Source organism: Bactrocera tryoni, unplaced genomic scaffold (assembly GCF_016617805.1).
Source record: "Bactrocera tryoni isolate S06 unplaced genomic scaffold, CSIRO_BtryS06_freeze2 scaffold_11, whole genome shotgun sequence".
NCBI classification, from domain to species: domain Eukaryota; kingdom Metazoa; phylum Arthropoda; class Insecta; order Diptera; family Tephritidae; genus Bactrocera; species Bactrocera tryoni.
Window position 1 is genome coordinate 23,138,381 of NW_024395824.1, and position 24,745 is coordinate 23,163,125.

At 35.1% G+C, this 24,745-nt stretch overlaps 1 protein-coding gene across 1 annotated transcript in view; it reads right to left on the minus strand.

Moving 5' to 3' along the window:
• Positions 1-3,620: 3,620 nt before the first annotated feature.
• LOC120779466 (respirasome Complex Assembly Factor 1-like) overlaps positions 3,621-24,745 on the minus strand; it is a 48,134-nt gene continuing 27,009 nt past the window's right edge. Inside the window, exons 2-4 of the mRNA XM_040111729.1 lie at positions 18,094-18,233; positions 4,323-4,426; positions 3,621-4,255 (exon numbers count right to left, since the gene is read on the minus strand). Of these exons, the coding sequence (XP_039967663.1) occupies positions 4,057-4,255; positions 4,323-4,426; positions 18,094-18,210 (420 nt within the window). The 5' untranslated portion in view covers positions 18,211-18,233 and the 3' untranslated portion in view covers positions 3,621-4,056. The remainder of the gene's footprint in view (positions 4,256-4,322; positions 4,427-18,093; positions 18,234-24,745) is intronic.

The window sequence follows — 24,745 nt, forward strand, 5'->3', positions numbered from 1 at the left end:
TTTTAATTTTAAAATCTTATAGATTATGTATATTATTATTAATAGTACAAGTATTACAATTATGTACCAGAAAAGTGAATGATTTTTAAATTCTTTTATTCGTTCATAATATTTATGTTTTCAAATTCAAATTCTTTATTCTTTTCAAAGTTTTTAATATGATTATTTTTTAAATATTTCCAAATTTTACAATCAATATTTTCATAAATTATATTATCAATGTTTGTATAGTTTTCAAATGTTACAAGGTAAACTCCATTTATTGCAGAGTCATCTATAGTATGATTTCCAGAGACTAATATTGCTCCTTCTCTAATTATATCTATGTCTTTATGTTTTTCTTTAATTTTTTTACATTTTCCTTTTTTGTTGGACAAAATATCTGAGAGGCAAGTATTTTTATTATTATATTTACAATAAGTATTTATCATTTCTTTTTTTGCAGTTTTTTACATTTATATATTCTTTTTTGCATTTCGCATTTTCGTTATCAATTATTAATTTGCCATCTTTTTGTGTAATTGCTCTCACTTCATAATATTTACAATCATATATAATTTTTGGGTATTTAATATATATAACTATTACATCTTTAATCTGTACTATTTTAAAATTTGAAATATCTATTAAATCAGTTATTGTCAATCGTCCATGTTCATTTTTAATTATACTTTTAATCTCGTCTAAATTTAAAATGGTCGGGTTTAAAATTCCCATTTTTCCTATAGCTATAGTATTAATCATATTTTGTAATTCAGTTATTAGGAATTGATTTTTCCGTTTCGTTAGAATTTTAATATTTATAATATAATATTATTAATTGTTTCAGTTAATTGGTTAATAATTCCAAAAATTTTAGAATTTGTTGTGTATTGTTTATTATTATTTTCAATTAATTCGTTTAATTTATTATTTACTAACACTAGGTCGTCATGGTCTGGTGTTCCTGCTATCCACTTCCATAGTGTACCTATTTCATTTATTCCTCTCCTATATCATGTATCTTTAATTTGTAGTTGTTCTAATAAAGTTTCTATAAGTTGTATTTCTGGTTGCCCTTCTAAATTTTTTATATCAAATACATCATTTTTTTGTTAACTTCTTCTAAGTTATTGTACCTCATTTTACCATAATAATTTTTTTTATCTGATATTATTATTTCTTCAAAATGCTATGTTAAATTAGTTATATGAAACACTTCCCCATAGTCGTTATTTAAAGTCCCTAAAATTAAAATAATTATTGTCATTATTTTCTGAAAAAGTAAATAAGTATTCATTTAGGACTTCATATTATCCTTGTGCACTATTCTATTTCTCTGATTCATTTTAACCTTATTTCTTAAATCCTCTTTTACAACCAATTTTTTATATCTGAGATTCAGCTTATTTCTTTATCCTATTATGTTTTCATAAATTATTTCTCCAGGGTGAAATGGGAAGCTGGAGGATGGAGTCATGGGTAGAAGTTCACGCAAGTGAGGAAAGTTCTCTGATCGCCATTCACTTGGGAGTGGCCAGAAATGATTCTTTTACACATGGCTCAAGTAGCTCACTACTTCCGGTCTTTGACCAAGTATCCTCTGGGTACCCTAAGAACATCCGTTCGAGGCGAGCTAATGTAAGAAGGCGAAACATCCCCTGCATAGGGTTGTGCGCTGGGTTTGGGACCCGCCACGTAAAAAACACCCCCAATGAAAAAGAAAACACAGCCTCGGATGAGAGACCCCCCTTTTGATGACGACCATGGCAAACGAAATAAGGACTTCGATTTGAGGGCATGCACCTGGAACGTCCGGACCCTTAATTGGGAAGGTGCCGCTGCCCAGCTGGTTGATGTCCTTTGAAATTGGTCTGCGCAGTCCAATATAATACCCAAAAATAAATACATGCATATGTATGTATTTTATGTGTTTAAGGCGGCCTGCACAATCCAATATAATATGTGAAAACAAATGTTTGCTTTATATTTTAAATGATCAAAGAATATTTATCATTTCTTTCAGATGTTATTATTATTATTTTTATTTAATTATTCTTTCCTTTCAGATTTTCTAACTATTGTTTTTAATTAATTTTTGCTTTAAGAGTAAATTCTATTTTAAAATTAATATATTTTATTTTTTCAGATAATATTAATCTTTTCTTTCAGATATTATTATCATTTTATACAGTTAATCTTTCTCTTTCTTTTAGATGTTACAAATACAATGTAATTATTATTTATTTTCAGGTATTAATAATCTTTATTTTGTTTCAATCTTTTTTCAGATATTTGTTTCTTATTTTCAGGTATCAAAAAATTTTTTTTTTTTTAATTTTATGTAAATATGTAAAAAATAAAATAAAATATAAGTTTTAAAAATTAAAAAGTTTTGTTTGAAATTTTAAGAAATTTTAAAAATAGGAATCAAAAAATGCAACTCTGCATCAGCTGTCGATTGGGGATATTAGAGCAGGACAGATATACTTTTTTGTATGACACTGTTTAATGAGCGCAACAGAGATGTATGATCACATGTATATGTACGTGTGAGAGGAAAAGTGGTTAGAATCTTCACGCGGCCCATGGCAAGCTAACTTTTTTAACTACTTTTTTACCTACTGTTTCACTAGTTTTTAACCGCTCTTGGCTGGCAGGGTATATATGTATATATGTAGGTTTGTATGTGTATTATTTCCCTGCCAGCCAAAAGTGGTGGAAAAACTAGTGAAACAGTAGTAGTCAAAAGTAGTGAGAGTGGTGAGCTCGCCAATACGAATAGAATTGACTCTGAAAGAAAGATTATTTATATAAAAATTATAATAATATCTGAATAAAATATTAATGTTATCTGACAATTTGAAATATAAAACAAACATTTTTTTCACATATTATATGGGATTGTGCAGGCCGCCTTAACCGCATAAAATACATACATACGTACACATGTATGTATTTATTTTTGCGTACTATATTGGACTGCGCTGACCAATTTCAAATAACACACACTTATTTTCACATACTTACTTAAAAATTTATGTATATTTGCTGCTTCTGATGATATTGCTGCTTCAGCTATTTCCAATTCATTCTGATTTTCAATGCTATAAAATCAAATGAAGTAATTATTTGCAAATTATTTAAAAAAAAATCACATAAAATCCATTCTCTTACCTTCTTGTTGTACGAGCACGAATGACATGCGTCTTTCAATCGTTTTTTATAACCCTTTTTGCGATTTTTTTTTGGCAAATGCTCACTATTATCACAAATATCTGTGACGTGTGAAAGCAGCCATCATAATAGAAAACATCAGTGTTTGTTATATTTTAAATCAATATTTTACATTTTTTAAAAAATTGAGAATTGAGTGTTATAATTAGCATGGAGGAACTATTATTTGTATATGCGGCAATTGTTGAGGAGGAGGAATCGGGCGGTAGGAGGAAAGTGTTAAAATTTGAGCTAGAATTGACTCAAAACGGAGCGACGCTAAATGGTAATGCGATTGGCGGTGGTAGTAGTGTTGAAACTATGGATTATTAAGTTCAGCCTTACTTATAGTTGATTTAAATTGAATTTTTCTTTACAATTTTATGAAGATTTGTAATAAAAAATGAATTAAAGACAAAAACAAGTTTTAAGAACTAACGGCATTTAAACGTTTATTTTTTAATAGAAAAATTTAAACACGTACGATAGTGGTACATTTACGCAGCACATCTAAAGACAAAATGCTGAGAAATGCAGAAACGTGTGAGGAACGAATCTCAGTGTATAATTAATTACGTTTGTCGTAAATTTTCTAATTCTATTAACTAATAGTTTTAAAATTATGATGGTCGAAAGCTATACATTTAACTGTAAGGAACTGCTTAGATAGTTGGGGACAAATCGGTCACTTTTTTACATTTTCTGAACTATTTCGCCCGTGGACCACTGGCTTTTAACATATTGCATTGATAATGGGATAAAATTTTAATAGATATTTTCGATAGATATTTTGTTGATGAGCTTAAGTCTGTGGTGTTTTGGTTTAAAACAAATCTGCAATCCTTAACTTTGGGAACTGCTTTATGACAGCTCCTTCTCAGCCATTATAGTATCATAATGCAGTCCAGTATAGAAAATTATCCACGTCACAAGAAAACCCGCAAATGACGTCATAAAACCCTCTTTAACCAGCTCCCAAGCGCCTCCGTAAGCCTCCTCATCAATACCTTGGAAATTTATGGAATAAATGTACACAATGCCACAACTGATACCAGCGAATCTATGGAAACATATGAGAAGTTTTTATGAATTTACATATGATGTATTGTTATTGGGATATTCCTTACAGTACTAATCCCAGGAAGCCTTTTAATGGCACAATGCCCCATACTATGCCTAAAAGAATGCCAAAAATCTGTCTCGCCCAGTAGATAACGTCTAAGAATTCATCCTGCAAGAGAAAACATTATTGAAGGTTGTTTGCTTATTTTTCTTAACAGCTGTTTGACAGCTAAAAGCTTTTTACCTCACGTGGTGACTTTTTTAAGCTTTTTTCTTCTGAGGTTTGAGCAAGAATAGCCTCACAAAATATGCCTCACAAGAAACAAACAAGGTTTTTTCAGAATAGGGCTGTAAATCAAGAAATGAAAGAAACTTTTTTTCATCGCATCTAGGTAAATAAAAAAATAACCCGAACATGCGTTGGTGTTAGTGCATAGAGAAAAAATGTGTAGTTGCATTGAAATATTTGAGAAAAGTGGTTCTTGCTCATGCAAAACCCTTGCACGGTGTACGAATTGTAGATTTTCCCTCTTGGTGCAGCGGCACAACAACAAACACACGCAGAAAATTATTTGCAATGGCTGTAAAATATGTCAGACCAAAACCAATATTTATTTTCGTGCAATGACACGTAAAAAAATAATTGCAACCCTCTGCTAGCTGTCATTTTACTTAAATACATATCTTGACGTTAAATTGTTGAGGGAGGTAAATTTTAAATAGATTTTACATTTTCTATTTAAATTATAAAGATTTGTTACGGTTTTTTACAGTGGGTGCTCTCGTGCCCTTGTATATTTCAGTATAGGATTTTTGCAATCGGCAATTTTGCAAGAGCAAGAGAATCCCCCTATTAAGTTTTTAGTATATTATGATTGTTTTGATATGTACATACATACATATGTATGTAATAAACTGTACACATATGTACATATGTATATATCAAACTTTGGAAGTAATTAAAAAAGTAGGCCTTATTTTCACATTAACTACAAATGTTGCTTTGAAAAAGTATATTAATTAAAATGTATTCAATTGCACCTGAATTCATAAATATGTACAAAACGAATTCATATGAAAACACATTTTGTATAGTAGGAGGAAGCATCGAAAGCCGGAGTGCGAAACTTTAATGCGCTAAACCTAACCTACTCCCAACTCAAGACTCTCCCACGAAACCACCAGATAAGGTATTACTTCATGAGAGTGGCAAGACATTTTACCTCTTTAGCATGGACGGACTGTCGCCTATTCTACTGTAACGGCCTTAATTTAGTCATGATGGAAGTTGCCGCTTCGCGAACAGCTTTCCACTTGTCAGAGGACTGAGACATAAATGCACTCAAATTTTCCACCATTAAACTACCACCTAGCAGTTTCTAACTTTTCCCTTATGGAAAAACACGTGTTCAGAGTCTTCTATGAACTCCGCATACATATAACAATACGGACTATCGTCATTATGAAATTTGTGTTGGTAGCCTCTGAAGTACCCATGCCTGCCTAATATTTGGGTCAGGTGGAAATCCAGGTCCCCAGGTTGTCTAGTTATCCACGTGTGGATGTCAGGTATAAGTCTGTGGGTCCACCGTCTTTTGGTTGGGGTTTGCCACCGATGCTGCCATATAATTATGCTCTTCGTTCTTCTCTCTTTTTTTGATTTCTGTAATTGTCACTGACAGTTCATATAATCTCGTGAACTTGTCTCCCTGGATATCTATGGGCGGCATACTAGTTAGTACTTCAGCTGCTTCGCTGGAAATAGTTCGGAAAGTACTTGTTACAGTTATTGCTGTGAGTCTATGCACCTCATTTATTGGTCTGGCATACGCTTTCATGTTTAGTGCCTGTATTCATACTAGAGCAGCATTTAGTATAACTGAGCTCATCGCTTTAGCAATTAGAAGTCGACGGCTAGAGCGTACAGCATCTATTTGCCATCACTCTTGATAAGGCATTATAAATCTTATTTGCTATGTTTGCCAAGTGCTGATTGAATTTCAGTTTGGAGTCCAATATTACCATTAAACACTTCAACTGTGGTTGTGAGGTAATCACGCACTCTTCTATAGTGAGAGTTATTTTTTCCACAATTTTCCTGGTGCTTATGAGCAATACCTTTGTTTTGTGCTCAGCCAGTTGTGTCTAGCATATACAGAGGTCGATACGAAAAAGGTTCATCTGGTGGATTTTTGGTTTGGGATTAAAACCAGGCCAGCTTCTTGTGGCTTTTTAAAGCTTCATTAAGACTGTTTTCGTTTTCGCCACTTTGACTGCGTTGTAGGCGACGTCGAGTTGCGTGACAGAGCTTTCTTAGCATGGAAATTTCTTTATTCCAACAGTATAAGAGGTCTTTGCTTGTTGTGACATTTCGTTCTTCGCATTGTAGCGTCGCATGCTGCAACCAGTTCTTTTCGCAATGCGGTTACTAAGTAGACGCCGCCTGTTTTTGCTTTTCTGCAGCAAGTTGTGAATGATAGTCTGTTGCAGGACCATATTGTTACTTTGGCCGTTATATCTGTAATCCAAGTCCTTTCCGAACGTTTGGAATATTGCTCACTTAGTAAGGTGATATCAATGTCGCTTTCTATTATGGTTTGTTGCAGCAAGGCTTGTGCTGCGGCGCAGTGATTTAAGTTCAGCTGCAATATTCCCATTTCTTCATTGTCTTTAGCAACTCCAAGTATTTAGGGCAAGACATACTCTAAACTGAGTATTCCCCTTTGCACAGCATGCAACTCGGTGTATTAGTGCATACTTTTGATACAAGGCTTCCACAACGTGTGCAAAGAGAGGACCTGTCGATAAGACTGCAAAATTTACCCGCCATGTGGCCTGGATGGAAACATCTGTAACAGCGGGAAACAGGGGAGTACTCCCGGAGGCGACAGATCGACCACCCGATATTTACTTTGCCAAATTTAAGGGAATTCTTGGCGTCTTGAGCACGCAGGCATATAAGGGCTATTTGAGTGTCGCTTCCTGTCTTCCGCATATTTTTGATATTTGCTGGTCTTATGTTCTGAAACCCACACTCGTCTAGGTTCTTGCACATTATAGTGACGTTTGCGTTTTTGGCTGTATTACAGCCATTTCTCCAAGCACTCCCACTAGGCCACTCTCGAACGTGTCGGCTCTCTTGTCTGCTTGGTGTTTTGATTCTAGTAACAGGTCTCTTTTGAGGGTTTTCCTAATGTGCCTTACGTTTGTGTCCAATTCCTCAAGGCCACTATCGCAATTAATTTTCATGAGGATGTTCGCATATGATCCCCATCTTTTTTGGTTATAATAATGGCGTATGGCTTCTACCGAATTCTTTTTTCAACCCGCTTCCTCTTTTTTACCACATCCACCCATTTCTCGGATGGGGACTTATCTACAGAGCTGTTTTTAAGGACAACCTTAGTGACCTCACTATATAACGCCTGGTGGTAAGTAATCTGATAATTCACGTATCCTCTTTGGCGTATGCTTTTCCCTGCTCTTTTCAGCGGATTCTCTCGATTTTCAGCCTTGTCATACAGGCTTGTTATGAAGCTTGCAAGGTCACGCATAGCTTGATTTATATGTCTCTGACCAGACATCATAGCTTCAAGGTCCTTGATATTTGTGCCCAGTTTACAAAAAATTTTAACAGTTTCACTATTCTGCACTTGCTCAGATTTTCCGCCTTTGTTATATTGGTCGGCATTTTCACAATTTTTTATCGGTCCAGCAGCGGTGGGCTCTTCATTTCTGCCTTTTGGAGGCGTTCTCAAAATTTTAGAAGTACTCCGAAAAGGATTCTCTGGTGTATTCTCCAAACTATTTTCAGAGGCCATACCTCTGCCAGAAAATAGTTGGAATACACATGTTTGCGTATAAATGTATAAAAACGTAAGCAAAGAGAATGTTTGTAATAGCAATAAATAATTACATGCATAATTTTTATTCAATGCTCAGCTCTGTTCAAGCCCAACTATTAAGATATCTCCTGCCGAGCTGGCAGTGATGAAACTCCCTCATCTCTACCGAGTTAGCCAAAAATATTTTTACATTCTCCGCGTCATTACCCTTCTCTATGATGTACGTTCTCTGTCTATGTAAAAATATATGTAGAAAAGGTGCAAATTGAATTCTGTATGATGTTCGATTGGACGGCCAACAGAGCTGAAAAACTTGAACTACGGAATTCACCACTATCGCTGCTATTTAGCAGAAATGAGCACGTTGTCTGGCTGAAATATATGTACATATGTAAAACGACTGATTTCACGCGAAAATGAATGAAGAGAAATGCTTTGAAGAAAAAAAATACAAAGTCACATATGTATGCGTGATTATTTTGTATCATATGAACCAGTTTTCCGGCAAGGTGGTAAAAATTTAAATATTTTTGCAAAATCGGGAAAAATTAGATAAAATATAATTTTAAATAAATTATTATTTCAAATAAATTATATTTATTACGACTATTACAAAATAAAGATGTGCCAAATGAACTTAAATGTGCTCATATAAACACGTCTTGGGTAATTTTTTTCATTTCATCAAAACAAAATTTATGACCTTCACTTATGCATATTCCCATTATTCCCGTATCATATCTACATACATTTATATCAATAGAATTTCTATGACATATACTATACATACATTATTTCTTTGGCACAAATGTCTGTATGTTTACGAAAGCAAATATGAGCCACATATGTATGTTGTATGTACAAACATTCATAAGGGAATAACAAGTGCCGCACGCATCTCCGTTGTCACGGACAACTAATGGCCGAAGCTCACGTCAATGTGTCGCAGCACTGACGCGACGACAAAACGTCACAACATTGTGTTATTGGTAGAAAATCGGAGTTGTGCCGAAAAACACAAACGAAGGAACGCCGATTGTCACCGCTTCCCTTGCCTCTGTAACAGCAGGAATAATGGGTTGCCCAACTTATTCCAGTGTGAGAGCGCCCCAAAATAAGCGTTTTTTATAACATTTTTCATTATGGCCAGATCGAACAAAATAACAATTTTTGGGCATTTATTAACCCAATACCCAACATTTAGTACGAATAAAAATTACTAAATAGTGGTTATTTATTATATGGAGAAACTATTTAAATCTTTTTAAAGAATATTATAACAACTGACTTTTGTCCTTTCAATACCCAATAATAGGATTTAAGGTTGTTAGCTCTCAATTAATAAAAGTTTTTAATAATTTTCAATTGAAAATAATACTATGATGTTTCAAATTACAAAACATTTCATCAAATACCTTTAAATTTCACAAATTTATTTAATTTTCATTGTTTTGCATTTTTGATAAGAGGTCTCGAACGATGCAACAAATCCCTCCGTTCATATATTTTTTTGGTAAGATTTCAATCTGGCCATCGCTCGTTTCCAATTGCTTAACGTCAAAACCTCCCCAATCCAGTCAACTGTCAAAGTTTAGGTGGTTTTGACGTTTAGCAATTGTTCTCTCACTTCCAGTGAGAGAGGAGTTGGGCATCCCATTATTCCTGGTAACAGCTTCGCCAACAAACTATCGTAAATATGTTTGTTTCTGTATGAGCTTGCATACATATCGACGCTGATTTTTGCGAGCCACGGCAAAATATTTTAGATTTGACAAATATTTTAAATCGACGAAAACTTTGTTCCCACTTTGTTCCCACTTTTGTCACTCTTTTCTGTGTTTGCGGGGTTGACAGTTTTCTTCCAGAGGAACATCAGAAAGTTGTTCAATTTATGATTTTTAGCTTTTGCCATCGTCGCGAAAAGACGCTTGTTGGCAAAGACATGCTCGGGGAGATCTTACGGCGTCTGTTTTTATGAATGAGAATGAATATGAATGAATGAAATCATTTTTGTTGTAAAATTTACTACATTTTCGCCAATTCGGCTGCCATATTGACTTGTGATGCTTCTGCTATTTGAGACAATTGTTGTTTTTGTAGAACAATGTTTCAATTTTTTGTTGGTGACATATTCACATGTGTACGCATATGTAAGTTTGTATGCTTGTACATTATTTGTTCGACAATGTATACAAATACATATATGTACATACATACCTATATGTAAGTATAAATGAAGGTATATGAACATGCAAATCAATGCGTGCACATGTAATATATTAGAACAATTCGCAATCTGGTGCAAATGGTCTTGGATATTTGCAATTGCAAATTCGCTGTACATTTTGTTAGTGTTACACTAACCATTTGCACCAGATTATGAATTGGCCATTGATAAGTGATAAAATCATGATTTGAATATCTGAACGCGCACATGCGTATACATACATACATACATTCATATGAGCATGTGCAGAAACATAGAATTAATATGAAAAAAGATGTATGTATATGTATATTGTTGTGATAAATTTAATTTCTTTTAGTGTTGGAGGATGGAGTCATGTGTAGAAGTTCACGCAAGTGAGGAAAGTTCTCTGATCGCCATTCACTTGGGAGTGGCTAGAAATGATTCTTCTACACATGGCTCAAGCAGCTCACTACTTCCGGTCTTTGATCAAGTATCCTCTGGGTAGCCTAAGAAGATCTGTTCGAAGGCGATCTAATGTGAGAAAGCGAAACATCCCCTACATAGGGTTGTGCGCTGGGTTTGGGACCCGCCACGTAAAAAAAACACCCCCAATGAAAGGAAGCAACAAGCCTCGGATGAGAGACTTTTGATGACGACCATGGCAAACGAAATAAGGACTACGATTTGAGGGCATGCACCTGGAATGTCCGGACCCTTAATTGGAAAGGTGCCGCTGCCCAGATGATTGATGTCCTCGCGAAAATAAAGGCTGACATCACCGCCGTCCAAGAAATGCGATGGACGGGACAAAGACAGAGAATCAAATGGGTTGAGGCTGATTGACTTCGCCGGGGCCCGAAATATGGTTATCTGTAGTACTAGATTCCAGCATAAAAAGAGTCATCAAGCCACCTGGCTGTCTCCGGATCGAAAAACTCCCAACCAGATCGATCATGTTGTGATAGACGGAAGACACGTCTCCAGTGTTTTAGATGTGCGTGCGCTCCGAGGTCCTAACATCGACTCGGACCACTATCTTGTTGCAGCCAAGATTCGCACCCGCCTCTGTGCAGCAAAAAACGCACGCCAACAAACACAAGGAAGGTTCGACGTCGAGAAGCTGCAATCACAACAGACAGCCGAACGATTTTCTACTCGGCTTGCACTCCTGCTCTCTGAGAGCACTCGTCAACAACTCGGTATAAAGGAACTGTGGGACGGCATTTCAAATTCCTTACGTACAGCTGCAACCGAAACCATTGGTTTTCGGAAAATGCAAAAGAACAGCTGGTACGACGAGGAATGCCTTGTCGCAGCGGAGAGAAAACAGGCTGCCTACCTCGCAACCTTACGATCGACCACTACACGTGCGGGATGGGATAGATACCGAGAGTTGAAAAGGGAAGCGAAACGCATTTGCAGACAGAAGAAGAAAGAGGCTGAAATGCGTGAGTACGAAGAGCTTGATAAGCTGGTAGAACCCCCAAAGGTGATCTAGTGACCGATGCCCAGAGCATACTTAAATTATGGAGGGAACACTTCTCCAGCCTGCTGAATGGCAGTGAATGCACAACGCCAAGAGAAGGTGAACCCGATTCCCCAATCGATGACGATGCAGCCGACGTTCTATTGCCCGACCATGAAGAAGTTCGAATAGCAATTGCCCGCCTGAAGAACAACAAAGTGGCAGGGGCCGACGAATTGCCGGCCGAGCTATTCAAACACGGCGGCGAAGAACTGATAAGGAGCATGCATCAGCTTCTTTGTAAAATATGGTCGGACGAAAGCATGCCCGACGATTGGAATTTAAGTGTGCTATGCCCAATCCGTAAAAAAGGAGACCGCACAATCTGCGCCAACTGCCGTGGGATTAGCCTCCTCAACATCGCATATAAGTTTCTATCGAGCGTATTGTGTGAAAGATTAAAGCCCACCATCAACAAACTGATTGGACCTTATCAATGTGGCTTTAGACCTGGAAAATCCAGATCCTGGACCAGATATTCACCATGCGCCAAATCTTGGAACAGACCAGTGAAAAAGAATCGACACACACCACCTCTTCGTCGATTTCAAAGCTGCTTTCGACAGCACGAAAAGGAGCTGCCTTTATGCCGCGATGTCTGAATTTGGTATCGTCAACAACTCGGTATAAGGGAACTGTGGGACGGCATTTCAAACTCCTCAACTCCTATCATCGGCCTCAACATCCGCGCAGTTAGTTCTGCTCTCTCCAGGCTGGACAAGGAAGCACAGAAAATGGGTCTGGCAGTTAACGAGGGCAAAACGAAATATCTCCTGTCATCAAACAAACAGTCGTCGCACTCGCGCCTTGGCTCTCACGTCACTGTTGACAGTCATAACTTTGAAGTTGTAGATAATTTCGTCTATTTAGGAACCAGCATTAACACCACCAACAATGTCAGCCTGGAAATCCAACGCAGGATTGCTCTTGCCAACAGGTGCTACTTCGGACTGAGTAGGCAATTGAAAAGTAAAGTCCTCTCTCGACGAACAAAAGCTAAACTCTATAAGTCGCTCATAATTCTCGTCCTGCTATATAGTGCAGAGGCTTGGGCGATGACAGCAATCGATGAGTCGACGTTACGAGTTTTCGAGAGAAAAATTCTGCGAAAGATTTATGGTCCTTTGCGCATTGGCCACGGCGAATATCGCATTCGATGGAACGATGAGCTGTACGAGATATACGACGACATCGACATAGTTCAGCGAATTAAAAGACAGCAGCTACGCTGGCTAGGTCATGTTGTCCGGATGGATGAAAACACTCCAGCTCTGAAAGTATTCGACTCAGTACCCGCCGGGGGAGGCAGAGGAAGAGGAAGACCTCCACTCCGTTGGAAGGACCAAGCGGAGAAGGACCTGACTTCGCTTGGAATATCCAATTGGCGCCACGTAGCGAAAAGAAGAAACGACTGGCGCGCTGTTGTTAACTCGGCTATAAACGCGTAAGCGGTGTCTACGCCAATTAAGAAGAAGAAGAAATATAATACAAAAATATTTATCAGTATAGAATATTATATAAAAATCAAATAACTTTATTAAATATGCAAGTCCAAATTGACTATAAATATTACTATGCATGCATTCATACAAAATTATACTCATATCATAATTATTTTTACATGTCAATATGGAAGTGCATGAAAATATCATAATGCTGTTAGGTAATAGCCCTGACAGACGAGCAAAATTACTGCGCCTTAAGCAACGCTAATGCGCATTGCAATTTTATGGTGACAGACGGCAGACTTGTGCATTTAGACAGCTGATAGTGAATTTGTTTATTTATTACAAAAAAAAAAGTTAAATGAAAGTGTGCGAAAAAGTTAAGAATTTTGGAAAACTGGATAGCAAACTGTGCGTTGTTTATTTTCTGCCATCTAAAAATATTAAAATTTGTTTTTGTTTACATACTTGCACATAATTTAATTAGCAATATAAAAACTGTTTACCTCTGAAGCTATAAACACAAACAAGGTGGCAGATTTCAAGCGACATCTGTCAAACAATAGCAGAAACTAGCCATTTTTGGGCAGTGTTGCACGAAATTTTTGTGCATTACTAACTTGCATTAACATGGGTCAAATGCGCAAGTAAATGTAAATTAAGCCCGCTAATGCATATTAGCGCTCTCGTCTGTCAGGGCTATAAGTCAATTATTTAAACAAATATATTACAATATTTTGAAATTATTAATAATAACTTATTATAAAATAAGATTAAATTAACATAAAATAATTTGAAAAATAATAAATAAAAGTTCTACATAATGGAACATATTTCCTATGGAATATCAAAAAATTATTTTTCTTCAATATTCCCGGATTGGGCATACATGCTATGTCATCATATGCCGTAAATACATAAGGGCAATTTACAATCTGCATTCATGCAATTGCAAACATAAGAGGCAATTGCAAATATGCAAGACCATTTGCACCAGATTGCGAATTGCCCTATATACATATTTATTTCTCTTCATTACATTCTCTGGTTGAGTATGTAAAAGAACTGTAAACAATGTTAATGTTATGAATTCTGTGGTTGTGAGGTGAATTCCGTACTTCAAGTTTTACAAATGTTCGATATGGAACCTGCACCTTCTTTTTTAATACGCCTTTATTAGCTTCACTTGTATGTATGTATGTGTGTATGTGTGTGTATGTATGCATGTGTGTATGTATGTATGTGTGTATGTATGTATGTTTGTAACTTTTTTAAGTGGTACTGAAACCTTGAGTATTTGAGCGGCACTGTAGGAAGGCGATAGTAAGTTTAAGCAGCTCACCAAAAAGATGCACTTAAAAGTATGCGTATCTATATAAAACTAGTTTTGGTGACATTTTAATAGCATACTGAGTTGGGCGTCGACCGTTCAAAAGATTCAAGGTTGTATATAAATTTATAAATATACGTTCTCTGGTTATACAGTAGATCATGCAGTACTTTATCTGGGCTCTCGACTGTTTGCTGCTGGACAAGCTTATGTAGCACTTAGTCGTTGTAGATCTTTGGACGGTGTTCGAATTGAAGAACTAGACTGTTCAAAGTTGACAGGTAAAACCCCACGTAACAGTGAAGCTTTAGAAGAAATGACACGATTAAGAACTAATAATTCGTAAAGTCGTCAATAGAACTTGGTCGCACATAATATAACAATTAGTCAATGAAAGGTTGCTAGTAAGTTTTAAATGCTGCCTAATTATCGATTTACTTAACCCATACTACATGTCATAGTTCATATTTTAACAAATTTGGGGTTTCTCACATCAAACTAAAAAATTAAAAATAAATATAGTTAAAAAAAACACGCTTTTAAAACATGTCAAACACGTTTTTAAAACATATCAAACTAAAAAGTGAAAAATAATTCTTTGTATAAACTAACAATAATAATGAAGGAAAATTTTCTGCATTACTGTGAGGAAAGCGTGGGGTGCTTGGTGACATATTTTTCATATATCGAGCATTCCACGCTTTTTTCACAATAATGCAGGAAAGTTTCCTTCATTATTATTGTTAGTTTATACAAAGAATTATTTTTCACTTTTTAGTTTGATATGTTTTAAAAGCGTGTTTTTTAGTTTTTTTAAACTATATTTATTTCAAAATTGACTTTTCTTTTCGATTCCTCGTCCAATTTTACATAAGAATCAATGTTCAAAAATATGGGACTCTGATCCCATGAACAGCAAATAAAAATGCAAAGTTGTCAGTATATGGCGCAGTCTGTTCGCTTAGAAGGTTGTGTGAAGGAGGTAAATATGTAAATTGTATTCTTAGAATTTAATTAATGAAGAAATCAGTGTTGATGATGTATGATGTTAGTTTATATTGATATCATTTTATGTCTTCATTCATTCTTTCTACTTGGTACGATTTGTTATTTCAATGAAAGGTGCGTTTAAATTATACCGCTACTCTAAAAGCTGTTTAGTGCAATGAGATACGTGCAGATGGCATTCTGAGCGAAAAGGACACTGTCACTTTTATTCGTGCATTGTGCAAGTGTTGAAGATTTGTTATTGTTTGCTGTTTAATACACAACTCATTAATGTACATAGCAAAAAGAAAATTTGCTCTAATCCGTTCAAAAAGCCAGCCTCCCGTAAGTATCGTTTAATTAGATGTATTCCGAGTCTCAACATAAGAAATAACAATGAAGGGCGTTTTTTTAGAATCAGGCAGTGATTTACGTCTGTTTGCGAATGACCATTTATGGAAATTTAGCAATGCTGATGAGAATTCTTTACCACAGGTTACATTTCTTCGGTGGCATTCGACTTAGAATAATAATTTCAACGTATAAATATTAAAAAACTCAAAAATATGCTATTACATATAACACATTGAAATGAGAAGTGCAAAACAATTTTTAATAGAAGTCGAATAAAAATAATGAAAACAAAAATATTTGCATACTTATTAAAATATTATGGGGAGTTTTTTATAATTTTTTCATATATGCTACTGTGATCAAATTGAAAGGTGAATTTTTAATTTATACTTCGCGTGTTTTTCGAATTGCTAAGTTGGTAGTACTGTTAGTGACATCTATGCTAAATTTCACGTCAAAATATTCATTAGTATTTGCGATACGTGTCGTTTTGTAAGGCTCTAAAAGAGAATTCTTCGATTTTTACTATGTCTGAACTTATTGAACAAAGAAGTGCGATAATGCATCTTCTCATACTGCATTGGTTATTCGTGATCATTTCGCCACATTTTCAACTAATATCGCACCGAAAACCACCGCATTCGCCTGATCCTTCGTGTAACTTCTGGCTATTCAGCACATTCACAAGACCACTCCGAGGGCACCGTTTTGACTCGATTGAGGATATAAAAGCCGAATCGAAGAAACTTCTCACAGCCACCACAACGGAAGATTTTTCCAAGTGCATAGATGACTCGAAAATTCGTTGGAATACATGTAATGCAGCGGGAGGGGAATACTTTGAAGGATATGAAATGGACAAAATTTACCTTTCAATTTGATCACAGCAGTATATTAATTAATTTTTGGAGATAGCATTATTAATCATCGTTAAATTGTATGCAAATTGGTAAATAATTTTTTGTAAATCGATTAACTGTCATTAATAAATAAATCAATAACATAAGAAGCAAGCGGAAAATAAATAACTCGATAACCTTATTTAATTACATATATCCTGAAGCCTTAGTACCTCTTATCATCAAAATGCATACATATATCATAGAATGTGATTTGATGCATAGCAAATTTCTTAATATAACTATGTGATAATACTTACTTGTACATACTTTAATTAAATATTTTTGAACAATCAAGCACTAATAATTTAAAAGCTAGTATAATTTCACTGTGTTATCTTCACTATAAAAGAATTTCATTTATACTGCAGTGTAAGTACCACATGGCCGGTTATGCTAACACTAAAAATTGAAAAAGTAAGAATAATTGAATATTTTATTCCAAATTCTTTGTCTATTATTTGACAGTCACAATTATATACAAAATATTCTGACAGATGACGTCAACTGTTGGCTGGATTCGGTTCTGTAGTTTAGGCGTCCATGGCGGACAAACAACGTGACACGTGATATTTATATATAAAGATGTATGTACATATATATAAAATTACTTGGATTTCGATCCTCTGGTTGACGTCTTATAGCCCTGACAGACGACAGCGCTAATATGCCTTAGCGGGCTTAATTTTCATTTACTTGCGCATTTGACCCATGTTAATGCAAGTTTGTAATGCACAAGAATTTCGTGCATTTAGCTGAATTTACCAAATTTGAGTAGGCAACACTGCTCAAAAACGGCCGATGTTTGCTACTTTTTTACAGATGTCGCTTGAAGTCTGCCGCCTCCTTTGCGTTTACAGCATCAGAGGTAAGCAGTTTTATATTGCTAATTACATTATGTGCAAGTATATTAACAAAAACAAATTTATTTTTAGATGACAGAAAATAAATAACGCAAAGTTTGCTATCCATTTTTCCAATATTCTTAATTTTTTCGCACACTTTTTTCGCTAAACAATTAATTATTGTTTTTAATTTCACTCTATTATCATTGAACGTAGTTAATAATAAACGATTTTTTTCATTTATTCATTTTTATTTCACTTTCCTTTTTGTAAATAAACAAACAAATTTCACAATCAGCTGTCTAAATGCACAAGTCTGCCGTCTGTCACTATAAAATTTCAATGCGCATTAGGGTTGCTTAATGCGCATTAATTTTGCTCGTCTGTCAGGGCTATTACGCATTAAAGTATTTACCCGGCTTTGATTCGTGCAAGAGTATAAAATGTTCGGTTGCACCCAAACTAAGCCTATCTTTCTTGTTAATGATGTTGTTGTTGTGTGGGTCCGGTTTTGATCACCCCTTGTATACATTACTATTACAATATAAGTTATTGCTGAAAAAAAAATTTGGAAAATGATTGCTATAAAAATTTGTCAATAGAAAAAAGAATGAATTTTCAAAATCCAAACCGAAAAACAACAAAAAACGTTAACTTCGGCTGCACCTTCACAGGTGCATTTCTTTTAGTAACTATGTCTTCAGTTTGTATGGAAGCTAAATGTCAAGAATCGATTCTTAATCGACTTCGACTACTGAAGATCAATTCCGAAAAATCGATTATTTTACGAGAAAACTCGATTTTCGAGTAGAATCGGAATCGAGTTTACCATCCCTACTGGCAGCCATCGCGTGCACATATAATAACATCCGTACAATAACCACCACAAAAAAAATGATTTTTTTCCCATGTAATTTATATGGAAAACAGAAAATTTGAAAGAGACACCTCTTAATATTAATATTAAGAGCTCATCTTTTGAGTGACTTTTTTTTTTACACATTTCGAAAGTTTTGAGCCTGTTTTTCAGTTGAAAAAAAGGTTGCTTCAAAATGGTACACCCTAATGTACATATGTACAACATCAGTTGTAAGGCGATCTCAAGTAGCTTTTTAACGCATTAACGCCCTACTCAAATCTGCTTGAAGAAAATTATTTTCATTGTCATTTGTTGGGTAGTTGAAAAAGTATTTTAGTATTTCTAATCAAACTTCAACTTATTTTTTTAAATTTATACTAATAAATACATATATACCATTTTGGTCGACCACTTTTTGACATTTTTCGGCTAGAAACATTATTCCAACAGTGTAAAACTTTCATCAGTGTAAATCGAAATTTCGAAATTTTCAGAACGGAAGTTGTGCTACACGAACGGATACAGCATCGTCACCGTAAACTTCACAAATTCCATTGGTGGCTTGAATGGCATTCTTCCCTTTTTTATACAAAAATTTTAAAATGTAACGAATTTCCTTTCCAACACTATATGGTATGATACAATGTGATTGGTAGCTGGAGATACATATACGACTGTAACATCTATAGACAAAATACGAAAAGGCTTTTCGACTACTCAATATTTATTTATTCATGGACCATATGGTACATCGCAATTGGTTTGTTATTGTATCTGAACAAGTGCATAGCTCTATAACGCAATTGTTTTAGATCACATAGCAAGTGGCGGTTGGATAATATGCAATATGTTCCGTTGACTACTCGTTCACTAAGCGGATCTTTAGCCACCTCCCCACTTGTTGCAGTTCTATTCCGATATCTAACCGGTATTTAATCAAGAACTCCTCTATCCAAAGTATTTCGTGAAGAGCTCCTCATTGGTTAAAAGTTTTCTGATTTAGATTTAAGCACTGGCGTCCATATATTTGGCGTCTGGGTTCTTGGGTTATTGGGCATAGAGGGCAGTAATCTGCAGTGAATGACTTAAACACAACTATGAGCCACTTGCGAAAAAATGAGTATGAAGCAAGCAAATTATTCACGGAATAAGTACAAGTGTGATTACTGCTCACTTGCGATTATAAGAGAGAGTTTTGGCTTGTGAGCTGCTTAGCTTGTATGAAGCATATGTGACCTGGTCTACGAAAAGGGAGCTAACGTGCGAAAACTAGTTTTCTGGGAAAACAGCTGTTAAAAATAAACAACTCGTTTCGTCAGTTTCTCGTTATCTCATAGTGAAAATTGATTTTTTGACACCTAAGCCCCCTTTCCGTAGACCAGGTCACATATATTCACAAGTGTTTGGTTATAAGCTCACAATACTTATGAATCTTTTCTTATGATTCTCTGACAATTATGAATACAAAACACTTTTGAATATACGAAGAAGCTCAATTGTGCGCAAGTTACTTGAGCCTTTTGAGCCTTTGAGCCTTTAGACCATGAACCAAAGGCTAAAAAATCCATTACGAAAGTACTAAGAGTTACAATAATATTATTGTATAACAACAAGGATTTTGTAACTGGTTCTAATAATGACTAGATATAATGAAATAAAAAACGGGGTTTTCATATTTTATATTAATTTTCTCTATTAAAAAAAATCACATACACATACTTATTTTACAAAATGATATTTCAGTTCCTTTCAATGGAATTAAAATTAAAAATAATAATCACGTCAGTTTAATGGTATAAAAATTACATGAATTATTAACAAAAAACAAAATAACACACTTCAGTTCATTTCGGTAAAAAATAAAAGTACTAAACATAAAATTTACTTAAAGATTTATGTACATACATACATAAGATTTAACTCCAAAGATACATATATACTATAAGTATGTAGCTCCGGAATATATCCTTAGATTGAGGTATTGCACAAAATTACTTTTCAATATCATTGCATATTTTTGTTTTTAACGTTTCTAAGGTCTTATTGTCATATTAATTTGCCTTAAATATAGAATTCAGGAATATTATATTATCTACGGTTTTGGGTGCAAAGTCGATTTCTTTTATCACTTATTAAATTGCCTGCCAAAGAAAATACACGTTCAGACGCCGCACTACTTGCAGGTATAGTTAATATTTTAAGTGCAAGTTTTGATATGCGTGGAAAGTTAGTTTTATGTTGCTTCCACCATTGAATTATGTCAAAGTCATTATCAAATTGTACTCTTTCTGTAAAATATCGATCTATCTCATCTTCGATACGTTCCTGCGCGCCCATGTTTGAAATACTTGGAAAAAAGAAGTTCAGGTCATTTGCAGATGAAGACGTATTTGATGTTGAAGTAATTGGTGGAGATGGAATTTGTGGGGTCTCATTGTGTTCGGACGTGTAAAACTCAATATTGCCTGATATTTCCTGAATGCAGAAATGCTTCACAGCTTTAATATCGACATCTCTCATAGCTTTTGCTGGAGGATATAAAAATAGTGCTACTTTGTGGTAAATGCTTAAATTAGCAAGCCATATACGACCATATCTACATAATCTACCATATCTACTTAAGCTCTCCACTTTCTAGAATGTAAGATAAAGCTTTGCATATAGGCTTAAGAAATAATTGAATAAAAGAATAAGAAACAAAGAAGTTTCAGTTTTGTAGTTTTTACGAAGTCACTAGAGTCGTTCCTTTTAAAACCCCTCCGCGTAGGTATAAACTTCAGGGACTCATCTACCTAAGCTCTCCACTTTCTAGAATGTAAGATAAAGCTTTGCATCTAGGTTTAAGAAAATAATTGAATAAAGGGATAAGAAATAAAGAAGTTTCAGTTTTGTAGTCACGCGCTTCGTTCCTTTTAAAACCCCTCCGCGTAGGTATAAAATATATTTTGAATAGGCACGGAATTTGTGAATAAATTCATGAATAAACAATGATCCACTTATTAGTGAATGTATTCATGAGCCTTTCAACTCATCTAATGGTATGCAACGAATAGCTCAAACAATTGTATACAGAGAAGCAAACCAAGCCAAGTATGAACGATAAGTGATTGTGAGACATATATCGGGTGATTTTTTAAGAGCTTGATAACTTTTTTTTAAAAAAAAACGCATAAAATTTGCAAAATCTCATCGGTTCTTTATTTGAAACGTTAGATTGGTTCATGACATTTACTTTTTGAAGATAATTTCATTTAAATGTTGACCGCGGCTGCGTCTTAGGTGGTCCATTCGGAAAGTCCAATTTTGGGCAACTTTTTCGAGCATTTCGGCCGGAATAGCCCGAATTTCTTCGGAAATGTTGTCTTCCAAAGCTGGAATAGTTGCTGGCTTATTTCTGTAGACTTTAGACTTGACGTAGCCCCACAAAAAATAGTCTAAAGGCGTTAAATCGCATGATCTTGGTGGCCAACTGCCCATGCATCCCGAAAAATGCACTGTTTGGTGTGGTTTGTACGCTGGTGGAATCATTGGACCGTATTTTTTCAAAGATGCTGTTGGACGCAACGTTACGGTGAATGGCGATCGCTATCGTTCGATGCTAACAAACTTTTTGTTGCCAAAAATGGAAGAACTGAACTTGGTTGACATGTGGTTTCAACAAGATGGCGCTACATGCCACACAGCTCGCGATTCTATGGCCATTTTGAGGGAAAACTTCGGAGAACAATTCATCTCAAGAAATGGACCCGCAAGTTGGCCACCAAGATCATGCGATTTAACGCCTTTAGACTATTTTTTGTGGGGCTACGTCAAGTCTAAAGTCTACAGAAATAAGCCAGCAACTATTCCAGCTTTGGAAGACAACATTTCCGAAGAAATTCGGGCTATTCCGGCCGAAATGCTCGAAAAAGTTGCCCAAAATTGGACTTTCCGAATGGACCACCTAAGACGCAGCCGCGGTCAACATTTAAATGAAATTATCTTCAAAAAGTAAATGTCATGAACCAATCTAACGTTTCAAATAAAGAACCGATGAGATTTTGCAAATTTTATGCGTTTTTTTTTTAAAAAAAGTTATCAAGCTCTTAAAAAATCACCCGATACATACTCATTATTACAAAAGCAAGTCATGTGATTGTGAGAATATAATATTTTTAGTGAGAGAAAGTATGAGTGAACAATAGGGGTGGTTCAGAATTTGATAGTATAATCATAAGCCAGGTATTCACTGCAGATCACTGATAGGAGGGCACTATTTTTGCGAAGTTTAAGCGGATTTATTCAATAGTTCCTGGTTTATATAATATACTGGAAAGTGAAAGAATTTGGTAGAAATTATTTTGGATTTTTAAAATTTCATTTTTAAAATTGTGTTTTATAGGAAGAATCTATGTTTTTGTTTGATTTCCATTTTCATAGTATAATATGAAATTTTCCTGATAATATTCCGTACCGAATTTGGCTTAAATCGGTGTAGTAGGTTCCGAGATCACCCAAATGTGGGCGGAGTTCCTCAAGGCAGCGCTTTGGGACCAATAATATGCACCCTATCCAGAAAGTATCGGAAATTCTTCATTTAAATCTCCCGCTTATATGGAATGCAAGAAATTTTTTTTTAATAGGTTGGTACAACTGTCCTTAATTATGATGCCAAAAATTAGCGTTCTGTCAACAAGTGTGTTTAGCAGATGTTTATGTCAGTCGAACTCAAAACGGTTTCCCCGGAGCGGTTCTTTGAATAGCCAGAAGTCACAAGGAGCTAAATCAGGTGAATACGGTGCGTGCTCAATGTTATTTGTTGAGTGTTTGTCCAAAATTTAACACAAATATGTTGATTTAAATTTTAAAATTCGACAAATACGACTGAGGTCGACTGACATAAACAGCTGCTGTGAACACACTGGTTGACAGATCGCGCTAATTTATGGAATCATTATTAAGGACAGTTGTACCAGTCTAATAAAAACATTTAAATGTCTTCCATATAAGCGGGAGATGAGAGGGGAAAATGAAGAATTCCCGATACTTTCTTCACAGGGTGTATGTCTTATTTACCGCAGATATTCCAACGAGTACAAAAGTACTAAGCTCAACTTTTACAGACGACTCCGCTATTTTATGGCGAAGTGTCAAGTGAAAACCACAAACACACTAGAAACTCACATAAAACTCGTTGGAAGTTGGCTGTCAAACTGACGCATAAAAGTAAACGAGCAAAAGTGTAAGCATGTCACATTCACCCAGAAGACGGAAAGCACCTCAAACTTAACACCGCCAGCAAAAATTGGCTATTAAGTAAAAATTCAAACCTATGTAGTTTGCTTGGATCATAAAATCCTTCTATACTATTCGGTTATAAAGCCAATATGGAAATAGGGTATACAATTATGGGGCTCTGCCTGCGCAACTAGATTCCAATCAAAAACGCTACGGGACTTATCAGGTACATAGAGATGTTGAAATACCAATGGTAAAATTAGAAGTGACCTGGAAAAAATCTTATCCTGTCCGGCTAATCGAACAAGTTTTCAGCGAGAGGATCTGCTAATGTTTTGATGAGGAACGTTCTATCTATTATCCAATACTATCAATGGACTAAAGCAGAAATTCATTAGGCTTAAATTATGTAAGGAGGAGTCGTATCTCTCGCACGTAAATAGCTGTATTTCGGATTATGATATGAGTAATTGTAACGCTTATATCTAGCTAGTATATAAACGTATTCGAAATGTCATTCGAATGAAAACTACTAATCGTTACTGACAAATTTATGAAAATGTGAGTACATTTTTTTAATAAAGTAAGTTTTAGTAATAAAGAACAAAAACAAGAAACCAATGAATGGAATACCTCATTTAAAATAAAAAAATGTATTTATTTCAATGATACATTTACAAAGAAAATTTTGTTAATGAGGTTTCTTAATTTGTTTTTTTTTTTTTAAACCTACGCTGTTACTACTACTATAACTATCTCCGCACTATTTTTCCATCCCCATCACTTTCAATAGACCTCAAATATAAAACAAAGTCGGATTCATTTTGACATTTAATTAGCTTTTGTTAGTTTATTGAAGATTTGCAACAGTTTTGACAGTTACACCAGAGAATCTAAACACATAGAGAAGGTGCAGGCTCGATATCGAACATTTGTAAAACTTGAAGTACGGAATTCACCTCACAACCACAGAATTCATAACATTAACATT